We start from the raw sequence: 23,373 nt of genomic DNA, 5'->3' as shown, positions 1-23,373 counted from the left end.
TCTTTGTGAGATTAGGAGAGAATCTAAGTGCATTGCTTGAGTGTTTGCATCTAGAGGCACTTGGTGTTCGTGTTCTGTTGCGGGATTTACTTGTTACTCTTAGTGGTTGCCACCATCGAGACGGCTTAGAGCAGCGAGGATCATCGAGCATAGGTTGGTGATTGTCTCTAGCTCCAATTGTGGTGATTGTAAGGGGTTCTTGATCCTTTCCCCGGTGGAGAGCCAAAAGGTACTCTAATAAATTGCTCGTGGCTTGTGTGATCCTCATCTTATGTTGTTGTTGTGCGATATCCTATTAAGAGTTTAGCGTGTGATGTCAATTAGCGTGTGAACCTCTAAGTGAGTGAATCACCACAACGGAGATTAGCTTGCCGGCAAGCAAGTGAACCTCGGAGGGAAAATCATTGTGTATTGATTGTCTCCATGGTATTCATTGGTATTCACTCATTGGTCACTTGCCACAATGGTATAACCATCTTTCTCTCTCTCTATTTACATTACTGTAAACTAGTTGTCAAGCTCTTTAGTGTAGCTAGTCGTGAGAGCTGGTTAGTTTGGTTAGTGTGGCTCTTTAGTTAGCCTTTGAGAGCACACTAACTTAGGGGGTGTTTGGTTCCCGCGACTAAAATTTAGGAGGTATGTTAGGAGGATGTTGCATGGGGTGTTCGGATACTAATAAAAAACAAATTATATAATTCGTCAGTACTCCACGAGATGAATTTTTAAGCCTAATTAATCCATCATTAGCACATGTTTAATGTAGCAAAACATTGTCAAATCATAGCCTAATTAGGCTTAAAAGATTTGTCTCGCAAATTAGTCGCAAACTATGTAATTAGTTTCATAATTAGTCTATATTTAATACTCCATGCATGTGTCTAAACATTCAATAGGACAACGACTAAAATTTAGGAGGTCCAACCAAACACCCCCTTTGTGTAGTGACATAGCCATTGTGTGGATAGAGACTATAAAAACTAGAATTATGGTAGATGGCTTGCATTTTTAGTAGGCTAGCGTAACACTCGTTTCACCTCATATTTGTCTAACCGGTTTGCTAAGTGTTGTTGTAGAAATTTTTAATAGGCTATTCACCCCCTCTCTAGCCATTAGGACCTTTCATCAGTGCCAGGTCTACAACGGCTAGTTGAAATAGCCGTTGGAATTCGACCGTTGGGGGGCACCGCCACCCCATGTCCGGTGACCGCACTGCCATGTCCGATGCCCTCGCAGAAAGTACAATTTTGCTCCAACAGCTCTATTTGGCTTAGAGAGTTAGAGGCTATAAATAGAGGTAGAGCTCGGGTATTCGGTTGATTGAGCACCCTTGGGACTGAGTGTCCATGCTTGGGGAGTGCTTGGGAGCCCTCCAACTCACTTGTGCTTGATAGTGATCATCCGATCGAGTGAGCGAGCGATTCTAGTATGATTGCATCGTGAAGGTTTGAAAGGTCCTTGTTTGGTTTTGGTAATTGAGTGACAACTTAGGTGGACTAATTATGTTTATGTGAGATACACAGGTGATTAGTCTACAGGTATATGTGTGTGAGCAACATATGCCATGAAGGTGAAAATGGCTTGGAAATGTTGCAAAGCTCACATATGTGATGATGAAGGAGCTTAAATGCACATGAGACATGACATTGAGTCATGTGATCAAGGTGGAGAAGATCAAAACAAGACTTGGCTTGATGGACCGGTTGCAAGTGTGAAGGGCAAGTCGAAGGCTTTGGAGTGATGGACCGCGTGGCGGTGAAGCTTGAGCAAGACTTGGCGCCGATGGACGATGGCAACGGTGAAGAGCAAGTGAAGTCAAGATCGATGAACCAATATGATCACGTGATGATATGAAGTGGATCATATCATTGTTGATCGTGTTGGTGCATGTGTTGCATCGACATTGAAGGAGATGTAATAGAATACGCAAGGCAAAGGTATAACCTAGGGCATTTCATTTCACCGGTCATAGGTGTGTAGAGAAGTTTATGACCGGGTTTAGGATAGATGGCTGTACTATCAAGAGGGGCAAACTTGTTTGCATATCGGTCATCTAATGCCACTCGAGTGATCTAACTTTGCATTGTCGCTAGGATCGAGTGGCGTGGCAAGTTGAGTGGCTAACATCCTTTGGGAAATGATTATGAAAATGCTAACACACATACACATGGTGGTGTACACTTGGTGATGTTGGCACATTTACAAAGGAGGTGGTGTTTGCAGGGGTGAGATGGGATTTGGAGCTTTCGGGAAAATGAAATGCCTATTTTCTATTGCGCCGGATGCAAATTCTTGTGGGTGGCACATTGGAGCAAGGGTGATGAAGTTAGAAGTGAAAACGAGTTGATCGCGAAGATGCTGGCGTCGGTCAACTGACCGAACGCTGGATCTGAATGCACCGGACGCTGGCAGGCTGCGTCCGGTCAGGCTGACGTACGATGACACAGAAGCTGGAGTGTGACTGGACGCTGGCTGTGTCCAATCAAGTGTGACCGGACGCGTCCGGTCGAGGTCGATACCTTACTGGAAACGACCAGACGCTGGGGGTTCAGCGTCCGATCAGTGAAAGCTGCTACGTCCGGTCAGGTCAAGTGACCGTTGGAACCAGGACACGTGGCCGTCTATAGGCGACCGGACGCTGGAAGGTCCAGCGTCCGGTCAACACGATTGGAGCGTCCGGTCGGCCCGATCGTTGCCCAGTGAAGGGGTAATGGCTAGTTTAGCCCTTGGAGCTATAAATAGAAGTGGCCTTCAGCCATGGCTGGTGTGGAGCACCACAAGGGACTTAGTGTCCATGCTTGTGAGTGCTTGGGAGCTCTCCATCACACATATACTTGATAGTGATCATTCGATTGTGTGAGTGAGCAATTCTAGTGCGATTGCATCGAGTGGCACTAGGTGATCGAGTTGCAAGCCGGTGGTGCTTGTTACTCTTGGAGGTTGCCACCTCCTAGACGGCTTGGTGGTGGTCTCCGTCGAAGCGCGCAAGAAGCTTATGCGGCGCTCCGGAGAAGTGCTTGTGAGGGGCACTTGTGCTCGCCCCACAGGAGCCACGAAGAGCAACTTTAGTAAAGTGTGTCATTGAGCTACCCTCACTCAATGGGTAGGTTCTTGCGGCGCTCGACGTGCGGGCTTAGCGGGTGATGCTAATTAGCTGCCGAACCACCAAGTGAGCGGTTGACACAACGAGGACTAGCGTGTTAGCAAACACGTGAACCTCGGGAGAAAAATCATCGTGTCAACCTTATTCTTCCCGTTGGTTTGCATCCCCGTTACACAAGCTTGCAATTACTTTTATACATATTAAGCTTGTGTAGTTGCTCTTGAAATTAGTTAGCTTGTGTAGCTTACTAGTTACCTTCTTGCTTGTGTAGCATAGAAGTAGCTCCCGTGCGTAGCTAATTTGGTTTGTGTAACCTTGTTAGTCACATTGCTTAGTTTGTGTAGCTAAGTATTTGCGCTCTCTAATTTGGCATTGGTTGCCTTGTTATTGAGCATTGCTAGTGAGCTTAGTTGGCTTTGTGCTTTTACTTACTAGCATGTGTAGGAGCTCCCTTGTTGCTTAAAGTACTAGAGGCATAGGTTTGTGTGACCTTGCTCCTAGCATTGGTTAGGTGAGCTCTAGCTAGCCCGACACCTTAGTTGTAAAATTAGTATCTTTGGAAGGTGCTAGAGAACATATATAGAGGGGTGTTGTCTTGGCTAGACCAATAGTTTTAATTCCACACTTGTTTCAGTTAGCCAACGTGATTAAGTTTTAGAAAAGACTATTCACCCCCCCTCTAGTCCGCCATCTCGACCCTTCAAGGTTGCATCGAGTGGCACTAGATGATCGAGTTGTAAGCTGGTGGTGCTTGTTACTCTTGGAGGTTGCCACCTCCTAGATGGCTTGGTGGCTTATGACTACGTTGAAGCACGCGAGAAGATTGTGTGGTGCTCCGGAGAAGGATTTGTGAGGAAGATTATGCTCACCCCGCAGAAATCACGAAGAGCAACTCTAGTAAAGCGTGTCATTGAGCTACCCTCACTTTCAGGGTAGGTTCTTACAGTGCCCAACGTGCGGGCTTGACGGGTGATGCCAATTAGCCGCCGAACCACCAAGTGAGCGGTCAACACAACGGTGACGTAGCTTGGTGGCAACCAAGTGAACCTCGGAAGAAAATCACCGTGTCAACATTGTCTTCATCATCTTCTTGGTGGTCTGCATTCCGCGCAACGCAAGTTTGTATTACTTTCATTTATATTGTGCTTATGTAGTTGCTCTTGTGACTAGTTTAGCTTTAGTAGCTTGCTAGTTACCTTCTTGCATGTGTAGCATAGAAGTAGCTCCCTTGCTTGACTAATTTGGTTTTAGTAACCTTGTTAGTCACATTGCTTAGTTTGTGTAGCTAAGTAATTTATGCTCTCTAATTTGGCATTAGTTGCTTTGTTGTTGAGCATTGCTATTGAGCTTAGGAGCTTTATGCTTTTGCTTACTAGTTGTGTAGGAGCTTCCCCGTACTTAAAGTACTAGTGGTATATGTTTGTGTGACCTTACTCCTAAAATTGGTTAGATGAGCTCTAGCTAGCCCAGCACCTTAGTTGCTTGTTTATGATCTTTTCAAGGTGCTTGATAACCTAGATAGAGGGGTGTAGTCTTGCCTACACCGATATTTTTAATTTCGCATTTGTTACGGTTAGCCGACGTGATTGTTTATAGAAAGGACTATTCACCCCCTATAGTCCGACATCTCGACCCTACACCGTTTAGCAGGACTTCTTCCATGGAGCCGCGAGAAGCTAGAGCCGGAGCCCTGTCAAATAGAACCTAACACATAGTATAGAGCATTGTATATGAAAGCAAAATTAGAGAACCACATTAATTTTAAGCTAATCCATCTTTCTAGTACAAGTTCCTCTAGTGTAGTGGGTCCCGACGACGTTAATGTTAAGTTGATATTATATTACTATTTAATAAAGGAGGAATTCATGGCGCACACTTTTGGCCGAATAGTAAACAATTTGATTTGTTTTGTTTATTCGGCTGCCAAGGATCCTAGCATCATCTTCATGAACATGTAGATTTTAGAAAAAGAAAAACAGGAACGACAGTAACCAGCTGGAATACCTGCGATGCTAACAATTCTTATTGGAGCATGCAGGTGCCAGGTTTTGTTGAGCCTGGGGGCACCGGCCCATGGTGGGTGGGCCTTCGTCCCGTTCGTTTGGCTGATAAGCCATGGTTGAAAGTATCATTGACTGATTTATTGTGAGAGAAAAATATTATTCGTTGGCTGAAAAAGTATGGCTTATAAGCTAAGTGAACAGGACGCTTGGCTCCGCCATTGGCTTCTAGATATGTTTTTTTTTCATGGGCTGTGAATACTTGTTTGGGTTTACTGTGTTCCAATCTAGCTACCTATTATGATTCTCTTGGAATTTTAGAAATTTATAGAATTTTTTTTGTGGTTTAAAACTTTAGCATGAGTTTATTTTTTTAATTAAAATGTAAGGGAACCATCTTGGAAATCACCTGTAACCGAAACAAGAAGGGGTAATTTAAATGGTTTTGAAAGTTGAATAGAGACAGTTTGCTCGCATTTGGATTTCGATGAGAAAACCTAAATTATGGCTATAGTTTAGGGAGGAAAATTTATTTTTGTTTTTCTACAAAAGTCTTTTATCCACATATGTTTGAAGTTGTACAAAAGGGTTTTATCCTGTAGGTTCCGCCTCTAGCTCTCTACAAGTAAGTACTAGTCTTGGATTAACAGCTTACCATTATTGCGATTTGCATTCAACAAGCCAGGCTTCTCTTAAAGATCACCAAATGTTTATGTAGGAAGAAAATCTCATGGTAGATCGATTCAGAATGTCAGAATTTTAATGCCAAAACCAGAAACCTGAAAATGCAAGCGACACAACTAATATCCAACCATACTAATTAGCAATGCAACTGTGCCCTGCTATGGGTTTACATACACTACATAACAATCGGTCCTTCTGTCATGGAAGGAGCGTGTATATATGCCTGAATTTGTTGCTGCAACTGTGCCCTGCACAAAGTGGTAGAATGGAAATCTTGGTACTATAGAAAAGACAAGGTGCCATCCTGTAGATGTATCGCTGTCCAAGTGTCGAGTGACGCGGCACGCTGGCGACTCCTCTCCTACTATTCAGCCTAGCCTTAGCCTCAGCGCACCGCCACCCCGCCACTCGCGCGCACCAACCGCCCCGGCGAAGCACCCATGCCGCCGCCGTCTGCGTCCGACGCCGACATCGACCCGCGCAGCGGCTACTGCGCGTCCACGAAGACATTCCACAGCCTGCGCACGCCGGAGATTATCGTTACTGCAAGTTCATGCCTTTCGATTCTTAGTTCAGAGATTATCGTTACTGGTTGATACAAACCACTTGCAATTATCTGTAGATTATACGAATTGTTATTTCCAATTGGCAAACGGGGTATGGTCTCACGGAGACTACAGCCGGTTTCTGCCGTGCTGTTGGGGAGGAAGAAAGCGCGCGAATTGGATCCGTGGGCCGTCTTTCATGGGGCGCTGAAGTGAAGATTGTTCATCCAGAAACAGGGGCTGCCATGCCTCCTGATGTGCCAGGGGAGCTTTGGGTCCGAGGCCCTTTTGTAATGAAAGGTAAGGTCCATATCAGCATGCAATTAGTCTATCTAGTAGTAAAACACTATGCTATAATCCACTTTGCTCATATAAAATAATGACGTTGCTTTTAAGAGGACCTTGTCCTGATAGCTATAGTTTCAGTGGCTTCACGGGGTATTGCATAGTCAGATTCAGATAACTTCGGTATGACCACACTAGTAATGTCCTATAAGAGAGTTTTATAAGTTGGACAAGAGTTTCAGCATTTAGAGTGTGTATTTGTTTCTTCAGCCACCAAAGAAAAGATGCCACCAACCTTGCACTTGTTTACAGAAAATGTAAATAAACTTCACAAAAAGAAAAAAAGAAAAAAAATTGTTGGCATTCCGATGCGGTCCTTTCATGTGGATGTTGTCAGTTAATTTAAGCTACATGATTCAGTATCAGTGTTCTAATTTTGCTAGTGCATAACGTGATGCCTGTTGCTACTCGATTATTTTCGCCATCACCCTGACACTAAACTGAAACTTCAGCGACACTTTGTCCCTTTTGGGCGTTAGCGTAGGTTACCATGGCGAGGAGGATTCTACATCTGAGATCTTGGACAGTGAAGGATGGTTGAGGACAGGAGATGTTTGTTATATTGACCAAGACGGGTTCATTTACACTGTGGACAGGCTGAAGGAGTTAATTAAGTACAAAGGCTACCAGGTATCTATCTGCTAGTGTTTTAAATTTTCTAATTAGCAATAATAATCCCATGACCTAGCAGAGCATCTGTTACAGACTTTCAGTGTCAGCTTGCCTTCTCCCCTGAATCCTGATGGCATAGTATATGTTTCATTCAGGTGCCTCCTGCAGAGCTGGAAAGCCTGCTTCAGACACACCCAGATATTGTTGAAGCCGCAGTTGTCCCGTAAGTACACATACACCCAGAAAACATGAGAATCAATCCTTTAAAAAAAGACACTAATGGAATATTACAATAACTCTTCTTCATAATACAGATACCCTGATGACGAGGCTGGAGAGTTGCCGGTAGCGTTATAATTTGCCATGCAGGTTGTGCACTACAAGAGAATCCACCATGTTTTTTCTTGTGGATTCCATACCACAAAATGCGGCAGGTAAGATTCTACGGAAGGACTTGGCCAAGCTAGCATTGCGGCGTATTAGCTCCAAGCTATAGTATGTAGTTGCATTGTATGTGATGTCATTTTTTGTTGGATAGGTAGGTAGATCAGTTGCAACGTGATGTCAGGGTGTCACGCCATCGCCATGACTGTATAAAAGTTCTAGCAGATATCACGTTTGTAATCAGTTTAAGACATTGAGAGTAATTGAGTAAGTGTGAATTTTAAATTATATGCATTGTTTAAATATCTATAGATTGAGATTATATCAGATACTACGTACTCTGATGAATTTGTACCCTGGAGTATTATTATTCGTAGCCACTCCAAACGTGTCTCCAATAACCAATATGATCATAATTTTATTTTAGTTGTGGAACTGCAAACATCAAAAATTAAATTCAAATATTTGGCACATCCACCAATATTCGTTCAGTTTCGAAAGGATAGGGGCAAAACAACACTGATAACAAATTTAGGAAAGAAAGGGAGAGATGATATGGAGATGAATGCATAACAGTCTAATAGGAATTGCAGAGTGTAAGTTCTTCATTCAGTTCAGGACGGGTACTTTTCCCACCAGCGTCTTGAACTCCTCTGAAATGCTAAAAGATTGTTTTAATTAGCAAGCACATAGTAGGCAACTAAACAGTGGAACTCTAAACAACAAAAAGTTAAATTCAAATATCTGCCATATTAGTCCATTGATCAGATTGAAACCAAATTTGACAGATCTCTTGATTAGAGAAAATCTACCAGTACATCAAGAACTTGAAGAAAATAGAAACAAGTGGCATTCTCTGCTGCAGGCCAGCAGTAAATCAAGAACCCCAAGAACAGAAAATAGAAGCAATCAGCATTCTCTGCAGATAGATGTCGATCCTAAGCTTTTCATTCCACTGCACCCAAAAGCATAGTTTCTAGAAAAGCTGGAAGTGGCTGGGTATTCCAGATATATATTTTCCAACCGTGAGCAGAAGCCTGCCAACTGATTGGCCATGGTAGATTGGCAATCGGACGCAACGTTTTTTTATTATTCATCCTGTTTGTTGATGCTGAAATTTGGCTTATGCTAAACCGTGGCCATTATTTTTTGCTACCGTGTCCGGTGGCCAGTTGCCTTCCGAGCCGTGCAGGTCTCTTGACTTGATTCAGCAGCCGTCAGTGTCCAGCCGCCACCCTGCCCACCTCGCCGTCGTACTCGTACACGCGCGCACCAACCGCCCCGGCGAAGCACAGCACCCATGCCGCCGTCTCCGTCCGACCCTGACATCGACCCGCGCAGCGGCTACTGCGCGGCCACGAGGACGTTCCACAGCCTGCGTTCGCCGGCGCCGCTACCTCCGCCGGACCTCCCGCTCTCCTTCCCGGCCTTCGCGCTGTCCTTCCTCCCCGACCCGCTGCCCCCGTCGTCCCGCCCGGCGCTCGTCGACGCCGGCACCGGCGCGGCCGTCCCGTTCCCGGCGTTCCTGTCCAGGACCCGCGCGCTCGCTGCCGCACTCCGCGCCCGCGTCCGCCTCGCCCCGGGCGACGTCGCCTTCGTCCTCGCGCCCGCCGGCGTCCACGTCCCCGTGCTCTACTACGCGCTCATGGCCGTCGGCGCCGTCGTGTCCCCTGCCAACCCGGCGCTCACCGCCGCCGAGGTCTCCCGCCTGCTCGCGCTCTCCAACCCCCGCGTCGCCTTCGCCGTCGCGGGCACCAGGGGCAAGCTCCCTCCCGGGCTCCGCACCGTGCTGCTCGACTCCCCGACGTTCCTCTCGTTCCTGCTGCACGAGCCCGAGGACGACGCGGCGGCGGCGGTGGTGCGCCAGTCGGACCCGGCGGCGGTGCTGTACTCGTCGGGCACCACGGGGCGCGGCAAGGCGGTCGTGATCACCCACCGCAACCTCATGCCCAACATCGCCACGCAGGCGCCGGCGCCGGGGCCGGAGGTGTTTATGGTCGCCGTGCCCCTCTTCCATATCTATGGCTTCATCCTCTGCCTCAGGGTGCCGTCGGCGGCGCACACGCTGGTGCTGCACACGGCCAGGAGGAGGTTCGATGCCACGGCGGTCCTAGCTGATATACCAAGGTTTGGAGTAACGCGCCTGGCGCTGGCGCCCCCGGCGCTGCTGGCCATCGTGCGGGCCGCCGAGGAGGACGCGGCGGCCACCCCCCGCGTGTCCACGCTCAAGGCGGTGACCTGCGGCGGCGCGCCCGTCGCGGCTGACCTCATTGCGCGCTTCTCGCGCAAGTTCCCCGGCGTAAGCCTTGCCCAGGTTGGTTTCACTGCTGCCGGTTCATGTTTTTCGATTCTTGTTCAGAGATTATCGTTACTGGTTCATACAAATTAAATCACTTGCAAGCAATCTGATGCCCGCCCAAGTGGTCAGTTGGAATTATACTAATTGTTACAGTATCTGCAATTGGTAAAAGGGGTATGGTCTTACGGAGACTACATCCGGTTTCTGCCGTGCTGTTGGAGACGAAGAAAGCGCGCGAATTGGATCCGTGGGCCGTCTTTTATGGGGCGCCCAAGCGAGGATTGTTCATCCAGAAACAGGGGCTGCCCTGCCGCCTGGTGTGCCAGGGGAGCTTTGGGTCCGAGGCCCTTTTGTAATGAAAGGTAGCAGGTCCATTCATAACCATGCATTGAGCTATATATGATTCAGTATCAGTGTTCTAGTTTTGCTAGTGTATATCATGATGATGCCTGTTCTTGCTTGATTATTTCGTCATCACCTTGACATTAAACTGAAACTTCTGTGACACTTTGTCGCATTTGGGCACTAGCGTAGGTTACCTTGGCCAGAAGGATTCTACATCCGAGATCTTGGACAGTGAAGGATGGTTGAGGACAGGAGATGTTTGTTATATTGACCAAGACGGGTTCATTTACATTGTGGACAGGCTGAAAGAGTTAATTAAGTACAAAGGCTACCAGGTATCTGCCCAGCGTTTAAGATTTTCTAATCAGTTATAATCCCATGGCCTAGCAGAGCATCTGTTACAGACTTTCAGTGTGAGCTTGCCTTCTCTCCTGATGGAATCTGTTTCATTTCATTCAGGTGCCTCCTGCAGAGCTCGAAAACCTGCTTCAGACACACCCAGATATCGATGAAGCCGCAGTTGTCCCGTAAGTATACATTACATACACCCAGAAAACATGAGAAAAGAGAAATCGACTCTGCATGACACTAATGGAACATTTTCTTCAAACGGAAAAGACACTAATGGAATATTCATGCTAACTAACTATTCTTCAAAACACAGATACCCTGATGACGAGTCTGGAGAGTTGCCGGTAGCGTTCATCGTCAGGCGCCCAGGAAGCCACTTGCACGAATCACACATCAAAGAGTTCGTCGCCAAACAGGTTTGCTGCTGGCTCAACACAACAATTTTTTTTTTCTTTTTTGAAAAAGAAAAGAAAAGAGGGAGCTTTGTTGAGTTGATTCAGCAATAAGCTTGGGCCCAATAACCGTTATCGCTTGTCATGCAGGTTGTGCACTACAAGCGAATCCACCATGTTTTCCTTGTGGATTCGATACCGAAAAATGTGGCGGGTAAGATTTTACGCAAGGACTTGGCCAAGCTAGCATTGCGGCGTATCAGCTCCAAGCTATAGCATGTAGTTGTATGCGATGTCATTTTTTGTTGGATAAGTAGGTAGATCAGTTGCAACATGATGTCAGTGTGTCACGCCCTCACCATGACTGTATAAATGTAGCATATATCACATCTGAAATCAGTTTGAGACATTGAGAGTAATTGAGTAAGTGTGAATTTGAAATATATATATGTGCGTGTGTGTGTGTGTGCGTGTGTGCGTGTGTGTGTGTGTGCGTGTGTGTGTGTGTGTATGTATATGCATTGTTAGGGTGGGCATCCCCATTGTTTAACTACATGTATATATATTGAGATTATATATCAGCTACTGCAAACAATCTACAATTCGATCATAATTTTATTTTAGAAAAAAATTCATAATGAGACCCAGCTGGCAGGGTCAGAGACTCAGAGCTATCCCTCCTCCCCTCTTCTGTGGCTGCACCCGTGACCCCACCTGTCAGGATCAGAGCTGCCCCTCAGATGACACTGCCCAAATGCCCAATCCCCCGCGCGCAGCTCAGCCGACCAAACCCTAGCTCGGACCCGCCGCGAGCAGCATGGCGCCACCGGCGCTGATGGACGTGCTCGTGGGGGAGATCCTCCTCCGCATTCCACCGCACGACCTCCCGAGCGTCCTCCACGCCGCGCTGGGGCCGCATCGTTTCCGACACCGGCTTCCGCGGCCGATTCCGTGAGTTCCACCGGACTGCCCCATTGCTCGGCTTCTTCCGCAACCGGATCTCTTTCGTCCCCCCCCCCCCCCCCCCCCCCCCCCCCCCCCGCCGCCGCCCTCCTCAACTTCCACCGCCTGATCGACTCCCACCATGGCCGCGTCCTCCTCCACCGCCTGATCGACTCCCGCCATGGCCGCGTCCTCCTCCACCGCCTGATCGACGCGCGCCAGGGCCGCGTCCTCCTCTGGAACTTGCGCTGCCAATATGATGATGATGAAATTCACTTGGGCAATGAATTAATGGTTTGGGATCCAATCACGGATGAGAGTAGCGAACTGCCCTTGCCGTCGACGTCCGAACGCCCAGTTAGCTGGAATGCGGCGATGCTCTGCGCCTCCACCGGCGGCACCTGTGACCACCTGGACTGTGGACGCGGGCATTTCCTTGTTGTGTATGTGTGCAAGTCCGAGACTGGGATGTTTGCCCATGTCTACTCATCGGAGACTGCTGCATGGAGCGAGGAGATCTCTGCTAAGAACCTCCATGTGAATAATATATATGTGCTGACATAAGCTCAGATGGACTATAACTTTACCTATGGTCAATGGAGGTTGGTCCTGACGAGGATGTAGGATGGGCACAAAGGAAAGTAATTAAGCTTAGAAAATTACTTCCTGATGTCCCCCTACGCTCACTTCATTTGGTTGGCTTCGCACATGGCCTTGATGTTATTCTTGTGGCGTCAAGTAAGGGCCCCTTTCACTGTTGACCTGAAGTCCGTCCAGGCCACAAAGTTGCACGGAGAAGATTGCTGTGAGTTCTGGTTCCCCTACATGAGCTTCTACACTCTAGGTACTAGAGTAAGACCCAGGCATCATGTCTATCTTTCTTTAACATTGATATATATGTTAGTTGATCTCCACCAATAGGCCCAACGGCCTATTGGGCCTTATCTCTGCTCCCTGATCGGGGGAGCCCAACCCTAACTCGGTTGGAGGGCCCCTGTCGCACGGCACACATAAAAGGAATGTGGGGGTGAGGGCTCGGACTACGAGGTTGACCGGAGCCGCCACACCCACCAAAAGAGAAACCCTAATCCGATCCTAAAGCGTGCTGCCAGCGACGGGATGGCTCACCGACTCCGCCGTCTCCCCTGCAGGTCACCACCCGGCCACTGGACCTCGACACCGAGCCGGAGCTGCCTCGACACCGGCAGTCCGCGAGGTCACAGCGCAACCGCGCACGGCGAATGGGAATGTTACCCGGATCTACGGGTTACACACAGAAAGGTACACACCATACATATCGATTTCAACAATGGTATCAGAGACAGGTTACTAAGTGTGTAACCCTAACCCTAATCGGGTAAAAGTAAAAGAAAGAGAGACCGGCTCATGGTGTACCGGTTATCACCGCCACCGCGCGTGGGGGAAAGGAGCCGCACCGTTCGACGGCGCACGGCAAAAGTAAAGGACCGAACAGATCAAGTTCGGATCTAAGGAATGAAGAAGGATGGGTTCAGTTTTGGCCGAACTCTAAGACCTAACCCTAGAAAGAATCCCATCACTAATCGGTTCAATCCGAGAAGAAAGAAAAGGAACCCTAGCATCTAGATCTCGAATCACACAAAAGGTAAACACGGATCGGGTATTCGGGTTCAACCGAACCCTAACCCTAGATCCCGATTCGATTCGGATGAGCTCCAAAGGGAAAAAGAACAGTTTCGGATGAACTAAAGCAAAGAAAAGCAATTGGTTCAACCGAACAAGGGAAAAAGAACAGTTTCGGATTAACCCTAATCCGAAAAGAAAAGAAATCAAAGAAAAGATTCAAATCCAAAAGGGGAAGGGGAAAAGAACAGGGTCGGGATGCGAACCCTAACCCTAGATCCATTCAGATGAACTTCGGAAAAGAGAAGAATGCAAGCCAAATAGAATTGAAAGAAGGGGATGGGAAAGGAGAAAGGGAAAGGAAAACGGAAACACCTCGCCGGGCGTTGGGAAAACCTTTTCGCCGGCGCGGGAGAAGAAGACCGAGCCGGGCTCGCTGCTCGCTGGCTCGGTCAAGGGGGCGCCGCGGCCAGGGCCGCTCGACGGCGGCGTGCTCACCCGTCGGGGAGCACGCGCGCCGGCGAGGGGGCCGGCGACGGCGCCGTGGCTCGCTGCTCCACCTCGGTCACTCGCTCTTGCCTCGCTGCGGTGTGAGGAGAGCTGAGAAGAAAGCGGCGACAGAAAGAGAATGAAGAGAGAGAGAGCGGCGAAGAAATGCTCTAGGGTTTTGCCCGGGGCGCGCGGCGTCGGCTTTTCTATTCGAGCGATACAGCCGGGCGACCATCGGATGTGATCCGACGGCGGAGCGCGACTGGGCCAAACTCAGCCCAGGCGGGCGCGAGCGCCGGGCTACTTTCCCTGGCCCAGGCCCAGGTTGCGGCCTGGGCGCGGGGCCAGCGCGGCGACTGTGCGCGTGCTGGAGTGGGCCGGGCCGCTTTAAGGCTGGGCCGAGTGAACAGAATTGAAATGATTCAGATTTTGTTTTTCCTTTTTCCAGCAAACATTTATTTCCTGGAAAATGAATAAATTGGCTCAAAAGAAAAATAGAAAAAGTATTTTTTACCTGTGGGTAGAATTCAAGAAATTGAGTGAAAGTTTTTTCGCTGCTAAAGAAAAGTATATTCTCCAGTGATTTTGTACTGACATGATATTTAACTGGAGAAAAGGAAAGTTTTTCCAGTAAATGTTTATTTCCTGGAAATTGATTAATGGATTAAAGAAAATATAAAAGGCAATTTTCCCTGTGGATAAAATTCAAGAAAAGGAGAAGTTTTTCCACAGCTAGAGAAATTGTTTATTCTCCAGTTAATTTGTACCAACGTGGTATTTAATTGGAGAAAAAGAAAAGTTTTCCGCTGCTAAAGAAATTGTTGATTCTCCAGTTATTTTGAACCAATGTGGTATTTAATTGGAGAAAAAGAGATTTGTCATGGATTATGATGTTGTTATTTTCTGACCAACGTTGTTAATAACAATATCGTAATTTTAATGATTTATGCATTGATTCTACTTCTGCCCAACGGTGATGTAGAATTAGTGTATAAGAACAGATGTTAATTTTAATGATTTATGCATTAATTCTACTTCTGCCCAACGGTGATGTAGAATTAGTGTGTAAGAACAATTGTGAAAGTTAATGATTTATGCATTAATTCTATTTCTGCCCAACGGTGATGTAGAATTAGTGTATAAGAATAGTTGTATGTTTTGATTTTGACCAACGTTGGAATCAAGGCATGCAAATGGTGTTAATTTTATGTTAAGAAAAATTATGATCTGGTTTTCATCCTGTCTAAGGTGGACTGGGTAGTCACCTCACCGTGTTCCACTGAGATTGTGGCACCGATGAGGGAGACAAAAGAGAATGATGCCACTTGGACAACTAAAGAAAGGGATTTTGAATCCCAAAAGATATCCTATGGCTTTTGAGCATAGAAAGTGGATCACTGCCAATAAAAAATGTTTGGCTGTGATAAAGAACATGATTGAACCCGCAATTGTGGGCTTAATCCTAGAATGTGACACGATCACCGAGTACCTCGATAGAATAAAGAGTCAGTTCACTGACACTTCAAAGACATGCTACTCAGCTGATAAAGCAGCTGGTAACAGAGTGTTACTCTGGAAATGGTGGCATAAGAGAGCTCACGATGCGTTGTCAAAATTATGGCACTATCATTTAGGCCATATTTCGAGGGGGATAATAGAAAGACAAGCTAAGAATGATATTCTTCCTCCATTAGAGCTCTCAGATTTAGAACAATGCAGAGAATGCATAAAAAAAAAGTATGTAAAGAAGCGCATGAATTTTATAGATTATTCACACAGACATCTGTGATCAGCTTTCCTGTAAAGAGTGTGGATGGTTATGATTCGTTCATAACATTCACAGATGATTACTCCCATTATGACTATATTTATCCAATCAAAGAAAGAAAAGATGTATTGGATAAATTTAATCATATTAAAGATTAAAGACAGTCAGGTCTAACCGTGGTGGAGTACTACGGTCGGCATACCCTAAAAGAATGGTATAGTAGCCCAGTATTCTATATCGGGCGAACCTCAGCAGAATAAAGTAGCTAAAAGAATCAATCGTACCCTGATGGATATGGTGGGCAGTATAATAATTTACTCCACCTTATAGTTGAGCCTGTGGATGGAGGCGTTAAAACTTCCATTCATATTCTCAATAGAGTATCAAGAAAGTCGGTGCTCAAAACACTGTATGAGTTGTGGACAGAAAGAACACCCTCACTTAACCACTTGCGTGTGTGTGCGGGAGCCCTGCTGAGGCTAAAGTGTTTAACCCAAACATTGGAAAGTTATATCCTAAAACAGTAAGTTGTCATTTATTTGGCTACACAGAAAAGTCATAAGGTTTTCGTTTCTACTGTCCAGAGAGATATACAAAGTTTGTGGAAACGAGACATGCTGTCTTCCTAGAGGACGAATTGATGAAGGGGAGCATGGTAGCTCGAGAAATTGATCTTGAAGTGAAGCGGGTGTAAGCGCCCACTCCAATGATTCATAAGCCAATTTTCTCACTACCTGTTGTAGCTGCACCGACAGTGCTAGATACTATGGTGTCAGCACCTGTTGTTATTTCACCTGTGGCAACAATGAATGAAAATGAGGAACCTGTTCTTCAGGATTCTATAGAACCTATTGCCACACATGAGGGGGAGCAACAACAGCCTCAAACAGAAGATGTGCCAAAAGTGGAGGCCCCTAGAAGGTCTCAAAGAGTTAGAAAATCAGTTATTTCTGCTGATTATGAAGTGTATAACACTAAGTAATTTCAAATGGAGAATGATCCCACCTCATTTGAAGAAGCCATGAGAAGTGATCATTCATCAAAGTGGCTTGAGGCCATAGAAGATGAAATGAAATCGATGAATGTCAATAAAGTTTGGGTTTTGGAAATAATTCCTAAAGGAGTCAAAACAGTAGGCTATAAATGGGTCTACAGAACAAAACTTGGCTCTCAAAGGAATATAGAGAAATATAAAGCGCGACTTGTGGCAAAAGGCTATATGCAAAGAGAAGGGATTGATTACAATGAGACTTTTTCTCCAGTCTCATGTAAAGTTTCCTTCAGAATCATAATGGCATTAGTGGCACATTACGATTAAAAATTACATCAGATGGATATAAAGACGGCATTTCTCAACGGAGACTTGGAGGAAAATGTTTACATGGCACAACCGAAAGGTTTTGTCATGGAAGGAAAAGAACGAATGGGATACCGCCTAAAGAAATATATTTATAGATTAAAACAAGCTTCAAGACAGTAGTACTTGAAATTTGATCAGACAATAAAGAATTTTGGGTTTTAAAAGAGAATGTAGAGGACAATTGTGTCTATGCAAAGTTTAAGAATGGAAAGTTTATCTTCCTTGTCCTGTATGTAGATGATATCTTACTTGCTATTAGTGATGTCAGTCTACTACTAGAGACAAAGAAATTTGATATGAAAGATCTTGGCGAAGCCTTATTCATTCTAGGGATCGAGATTCACCAAGATAAAAGAAAAAGGGTATAAGGACTGTCACAAAAGGCATACATGGAAAAGATCTTAAAGAAATTCAGTATGCACAAATGTAGTCTCTCACCTGCTCCTATAGTCAAGGGCTACAGATGTGGGGATTTTCAATGCCCCAGGAACCAATATGAGCTCAATCGACTAAAGTGAAAGTGGTTCCATATGCTTCAGCTGTCGGAAGCTTGCAACATGCTCAAGTATGTACGCGCCCTGACTTTGCATTTGTTACCGGGTTTTACTTGGCAGATTCCAGAGTAATTCTGGAATAGAACACTGAAATTAGTAAAGAAAGTCTTGCATTATTTGCAAGGAACGAAAGGTCTCATGATGACATATGGAAGATCTGATTCACTCCACATGGTGGGATATTCAGATTCTGATTATACGAGAGTGAATACATATCCAGACGTGGATTCTCTATCATCTCGCAAAGAGGAGCTATTTCATGAAAAGCTCAAAGCAAACTATCACTACATCGTCCACAATATATGACAGTTTGTAGCGTGTTATGAGGCAACGGGCAGGTGAACTAACTAACGAAGTTCATACCCGGTTTGAAGGTGGTTGACGACATCTATAGACCACTTAAAGTAATACTGCGATTATAATCTGGCAGTACAGTATGCTCACAACATAAGTCAAGTGGTGCTGCCAAACACATTGACATAGAGTATTATGTTGTGAAAGATTAAGTCCAGGATCAAGTCATAAGTCTTGAGCATATAAGAACAGAAAAGGATGCTCGCGGATCCGCTTACAAAAGGCTTACCACCCAACATGTTCAGAGGACATGGTGTTCAGAGAACATATAGCTAGCTTGGGTTTAAGGGAAAGCCTAAAATATTCCTGGACAAAAGAAGGACCCAAAGATAAGTATCTATTTCAGAACAGAGTAGTGAGTTGTAGCTGTTAAGTCTATCGGCAATGGACCGTGACGATGAGACATGCTCTATGAGCTAATCTGTAATGGAATGAACAAAAGCAAATGATATGAAAGTGAAAGATGAATGAGATCAAGGGGGAGAATGTTAGTTGATCTCCACCAATAGGCCCAACGGCCTATTGGGCCCTATCTCTGCTCCCTGATCGGGGGAGCCCAACCCTAACTCGGTTGGAGGGCCCCTGTCGCACGGCACACATAAAAGGAATGTGGGGGTGAGGGCTCGGACTACGAGGTTGACCGGAGCCGCCACACCCACCAAAAGAGAAACCCTAATCCGATCCTAAAGCATGCTGCCAGCGACGGGATGGCTCACCGACTCCGCCGTCTCCCCTGCAGGTCACCACCCGGGCCACTGGACCTCGCCACCGAGTCGGAGCTGCCTCGACACCGGCGTCCGTGAGGTCACAGCGCAACCGCGCACGGCGAATGGAATGTTACCCGGATCTACGGGTAACACACAGAGAGGTACACATCCTTCGATTTTAACAATATAGCGTTGCTTATTATGTGATTTACTAATATTCAGATTGAGCATTATTATTTCATTTAGTAATATGAAGTTTTGGATGATGGTATTTATGCTCAACAGCTCAAGCAATATGAGTTAATGAAAGTGTGATATCCCAATTACATTTAAAGTGTGATGCTCCTGCTGTCCTCCGCAACAACTTTTTTTATGGACCAGATCCATTAAATTGGCTAGACATGCATAGGAGCTTTATTGTCTTCCATCCGTCTTGAAAAATGATCTAGATTGGCCATTAAGGTATCCAACAGAGAAGAAACCAAAAAGACATAAACCTCCCACATATCCTTAACACCTTTGCATTCTTTGGCTGTGATCTATTGCCAATGTAACTCAACAATATATGTGCATGGATGATGATATTATACTGATAAATAGAGGTGTCTCTCAAGTTATGAGTCCATGTCAATAGGAGCTTTCATGGATGGTTAGTACCAAAATGTTCACTGAGGGAAATCAATCAACTGATGTTAATTTCAAAACTATGCATTTCTGCAGCATTGGGAGCTGCCTCTGCCGAGGGATCAAGAACAGGCACCTCAAATGCCTGATAAACATAAGGTTCTCCATTTCAGGCTGGTCGGTCGAGGTTAAAAGGGATGACAGTAGTGGTTAATAACTTATTTTTATGTGGGACAACTCTTTAGCATGAGTAACATTAGTCATGATCTAAGTTTGTTGGACTTCAGGGTTCTGCATTTTGTGCAAGGGATTGCATCTCTTATGTCTGTTATCTTGATCATCACTGTGAAGTTTGCTTGGGACCCTGTATTATCCTACTGTACGTGTACTCCTGAACATTAGCTTTAATGAAACCTTTGAATGGTTGAATGCATATGGTGTCCCCCATGTTATTAAAAAAACTGCGCTAAAGAAAATGAGCACTTGAGTTTAAAAACACCACACTCCCATGTTAAGCCACAAGATAATGAACCAAGCTAAAACTGGATAGGAATAATATGGCACATATGGGAGTGTGGTGTTTTTAAATTCAAGTGCTCATTTTCTTTAGCGCAGTTTTTTTAATAACATGGGGGACACCATATGCATTCAACCATTCAAGGGTTTCATTAAAACTAATATTCAGGAGTACAAGTACAGGGGTCCCAAGCAAACTTCACAGTGATGATCAAGATAACAGACATAAGAGATGCAATCCCTTGCACAAAATGCAGAACCTGAGCATGACTAATGTTACCCATGCTAAAGAGTTGTCCCACTTAAAAATACATTATTAACCACTACAATGATACATTTTAACGTTGATCGACCATCGACCAGCCTGAAATCGAGAATCCTATTTTAATCAGACATTTGAGGTGCCTGGTTGATCCCTCGACAGAGGCGGCCCCCAATGCTGCAGAAATGCAAAGTTTTGAAAATAACATTAGTTGATTGATTTCCATCCATAAACATTCTGTTACTATCCAGCAACGAAAGCAACAAGTTGTTGGGTAACCAAATAGACAAATATAACCACATAAAAACAAAGAGATAGACAGAGCAAACAAATCACCAACAGTTGAATTCATCATGAGACACAAATAAACAAAAATATCAATATGGTTCTTGGAAAATTCTGACAGCAATGATAAGGACATTTAGAATACCTAGGATTCTAAAGGACATTGTTTTAAGCTTTTAGATATGGCAACATGAAACACGTAATATACTTAAATCCGTCAGCAAGATTTTTTCCTTGGCAATAGCAACATATGTAGCATTCTTTTCCCCCCGTAGGTTCATCGTTTTCCGATTTGCTACTGCAGTTATGATCAAGCAGACAGCTGGCCCGAGGTTTGGGTTCCCATTCTTGAGTCCTTAAAGCTTCACCATAACCCATTCCCCGATGCTTCTTTAGATGGCTCATATACCAACAAACTCTTAACTAATCATTTCAGACAGATGCAACGTGATGTGGTTATGTTGATGGCATTGAATAGAATGAGGGGATATAATTTAGCACAGGATTTGAAATCTCAGAATGTGTTGGTTTGCATTGGGACAGGTAGAATCAGACTGAGAGTTGTCTTTGGTGATGTAGTCACAATCCCATCAGAATTCAAAAGCTACGCAACAGCCGGTGCACTCTTCCGCAGCATCTTATGGACCTTGTACCATGAGAGTAAGCTTCTGTCTGAGGATAACGTACATTTCCATAATCTGCTCACGTCCTGGCTCATGATCAAAGGCTAGTGAACCATGCTTTCTCTTCTGAGCCGTTTTGGAAGAAATTTGACCGAGTTTGAGGATCTCGATGTTGGTGCGAAATGACCTGCAGAAGCTAGTTTCGAACAGCTGATGATCTGGATGTCTTCCCCATTGACTCAATGCACGCCAACTTTATATCTCTGCACAAGGCTTCAGAGGAGTTCAAAGATCAGGACCGAACCTTTATATCTTTGCAAGACAACCTCCAAATCATCAGCTGTTCGAAAAGTGACAACAGTAATAAAAAATTAAATCATAGAGAAAAGTGACAACAGTAGACAACCAGCCCAACTTGACCAGTGATAACAGGGAAAGACGACCAATAATGTCATGTCATAACAATAAAGTAAAGACAATGTAACAAAAACTGATAACAAGGTCATGTGTCATCCTACCCAACTTGGCCACCCTCTAACACCCATCATCTTTAATAACTTTCTTCTTAGAGAAGTAATTACTCATTTTCAGAGTGTCCCACCACCCTAAGGTTTTCCTGAAGGATTCCTGTGCCTTTGGAAGATACATCGGAGTGTGGGAGTGTAGCTGATCAACGTCCTGTGATTGCTTAAACCCCCATGGTGGGTGCATCAACGCATTGCGGTTGACACTCACCAGCCAGTTACCCGTCAGCGACTTCCAGGCCCACCCCGAGTCCTTCGCTATCCTCCGGAGGTTGTCTCACTCAAAGGTTCGGTCCTGATCTTTGAACTCCTCTGAAGCCTTGCGCAGAGATATAATGCATTGAGTCGGTGGGGAAGACATCCAGATCAGCAGCTGTTCGAAACTAGCTTCTATAGGTCATTTCGCACCAACATCGAGATCCTCAAGCTCAGTCCAAATCTTCCAAAACGGCTCAAAAGAGAAGCATGGTTCACTAGCCTTTGATCATGAGGCAGGACGTGAGCAGATTATGGAAATGTACATTATCCTCAGACAGAAGCTTACTCCCATGGTACAAGGTCCATAAGATGCTGCGGAAGAGTGCACCGGCTGCTGCGTAGCCTTTGAATTATGATGGGATTGTAACTACATCACTAGAGACAACTCTCAGTCTGATTCTACCTGTTCCAATGCAAACCAACACATTCTGAAATTTCAAATCCTGTGCTAAATCATATCCCCTCGTTCTATTCAATGCCACCAACATAACCACATCACGTTGCATCTGTCTGAAATGATCAGTTGAGAGTTGGTTGGTATAGGAGCCATCTAAAGGAGCATCGGGGAATGGGTTATGGTGAAGCTTTAAGTACTCAAGAATGAGAACCCAAACCTTGGGTCAGCTGTCTGCTTGATCATAACGGCAGTAGCAAATCGGAAAACAGTGAACCTACGGGGGAAAAAGAATGCTACATGTTGCTATTACTAAGGAAAAAATCTTGCTGACGGATTTAAGTACATTACGTGTTTCATGTTGCCATATCTAAAAGCCTAAGACAATGTCCTTTAGAATCCTAGGTATTCTAAATGTCCTTATCATTGTTGTCAGAATTTTCTAAGGACAATATTGATGCATTTTTGTTTATTTGTGTCTCATGATGATCCGAGTCTATGTACTTTATAAGTATATCCTATGAGTAAGATCTTAGCAGGTTCAGATAAGGCCTTACCATTCTTATGCATGAAATAAAATAAGAAAGAATAACTAAACTCAGATTTATGGGCACATTCAGAATTTTTTTTCTTGTGCAATATTCATTTTAATTTTTGATGTGCACGAACAGACGCTGAAGGATTAGGCACAGAAATACTTTAAACCACTCAATGGTATTATGGCCTGCCAAAAAAACAGTTTTGATGGTTGATGTCAAGTTTAGTTACAAATTACTATATCTACTTATATCAGCGACTTTCCACGTTGTTGGCACATTGAGCCGAACTAAAACAGATTTCTTATGGCAGTAGCCTAACTATTCTTAGATTACCTTAGTTTAGAAAGTGGTGGAAGCCAGGCCGGAAGAGTAGTGAATCTACGTGTTGCAAGGTGAGTCGAGCGCAGCGCGATGCCTATCCCCACTCCTCTGTACCCCTGCTCTCTGGAACATACAGGATAGCACCGATGAACTGAACTGAACAACATGGAGAGATAGAGAGCGGCCTTTTGCGT

General features: G+C 45.2%; 3 protein-coding genes across 10 annotated transcripts in view; 2 read left to right on the top strand and 1 right to left on the bottom strand.

The window, feature by feature from the left end:
- Positions 1-6,059: 6,059 nt before the first annotated feature.
- LOC136549326 (4-coumarate--CoA ligase-like 9) lies at positions 6,060-8,880 on the top strand. 4 transcript variants are annotated; one of them, XR_010781874.1, is made up of 6 exons: positions 6,060-6,329; positions 6,407-6,629; positions 7,159-7,304; positions 7,442-7,509; positions 7,601-7,720; positions 8,843-8,880. XR_010781874.1 is itself a non-coding variant. In XM_066540563.1 (5 exons), exons 1-5 carry the CDS (start codon positions 6,225-6,227, stop codon positions 7,641-7,643), a joined length of 585 nt encoding a protein of 194 aa, XP_066396660.1. In that variant the 5' UTR covers positions 6,060-6,224; the 3' UTR covers positions 7,644-7,952. The 4 variants fall into 4 exon arrangements, 1 of the variants encoding a protein (XP_066396660.1); XR_010781872.1 differs by lacking the exon at positions 8,843-8,880 and adding an exon at positions 7,825-7,958; XR_010781873.1 differs by lacking the exon at positions 8,843-8,880 and adding an exon at positions 7,829-7,894.
- The window catches only part of LOC136549329 (uncharacterized), a 15,527-nt gene continuing 309 nt past the window's right edge, over positions 8,156-23,373 (bottom strand). Inside the window, exons 2-3 of one of the 4 annotated variants that reach the window (XM_066540566.1) lie at positions 23,192-23,302; positions 8,156-8,331 (exon numbers count right to left, since the gene is read on the bottom strand). In XM_066540566.1, the coding sequence (XP_066396663.1) occupies positions 23,237-23,302 (66 nt within the window). In that variant the 3' untranslated portion in view covers positions 8,156-8,331; positions 23,192-23,236. Of the gene's footprint in view, positions 8,332-12,160; positions 12,762-23,017; positions 23,303-23,373 lie in introns of those variants that run through there. The other 3 variants (XM_066540567.1, XM_066540568.1, XM_066540565.1) reach the window with 3 other exon arrangements.
- On the top strand, positions 8,959-11,500 carry LOC136549321 (4-coumarate--CoA ligase-like 7). 2 transcript variants are annotated; one of them, XM_066540557.1, is made up of 6 exons: positions 8,959-9,984; positions 10,142-10,331; positions 10,504-10,649; positions 10,774-10,841; positions 10,979-11,081; positions 11,208-11,500. In XM_066540557.1, the coding sequence occupies exons 1-6, from the start codon at positions 8,971-8,973 to the stop codon at positions 11,331-11,333; spliced, it is 1,647 nt and encodes a 548-aa protein (XP_066396654.1). In that variant the 5' UTR covers positions 8,959-8,970; the 3' UTR covers positions 11,334-11,500. The 2 variants fall into 2 exon arrangements, with proteins under 2 accessions (XP_066396654.1, XP_066396653.1); XM_066540556.1 differs by having other exon boundaries at positions 10,123-10,331; positions 10,499-10,649.

Source organism: Miscanthus floridulus, chromosome 4 (assembly GCF_019320115.1).
Source record: "Miscanthus floridulus cultivar M001 chromosome 4, ASM1932011v1, whole genome shotgun sequence".
In the NCBI taxonomy this organism is placed as follows: Eukaryota; Viridiplantae; Streptophyta; class Magnoliopsida; order Poales; family Poaceae; genus Miscanthus; species Miscanthus floridulus.
This window is presented reverse-complemented; position numbering and strand designations above follow the sequence as displayed.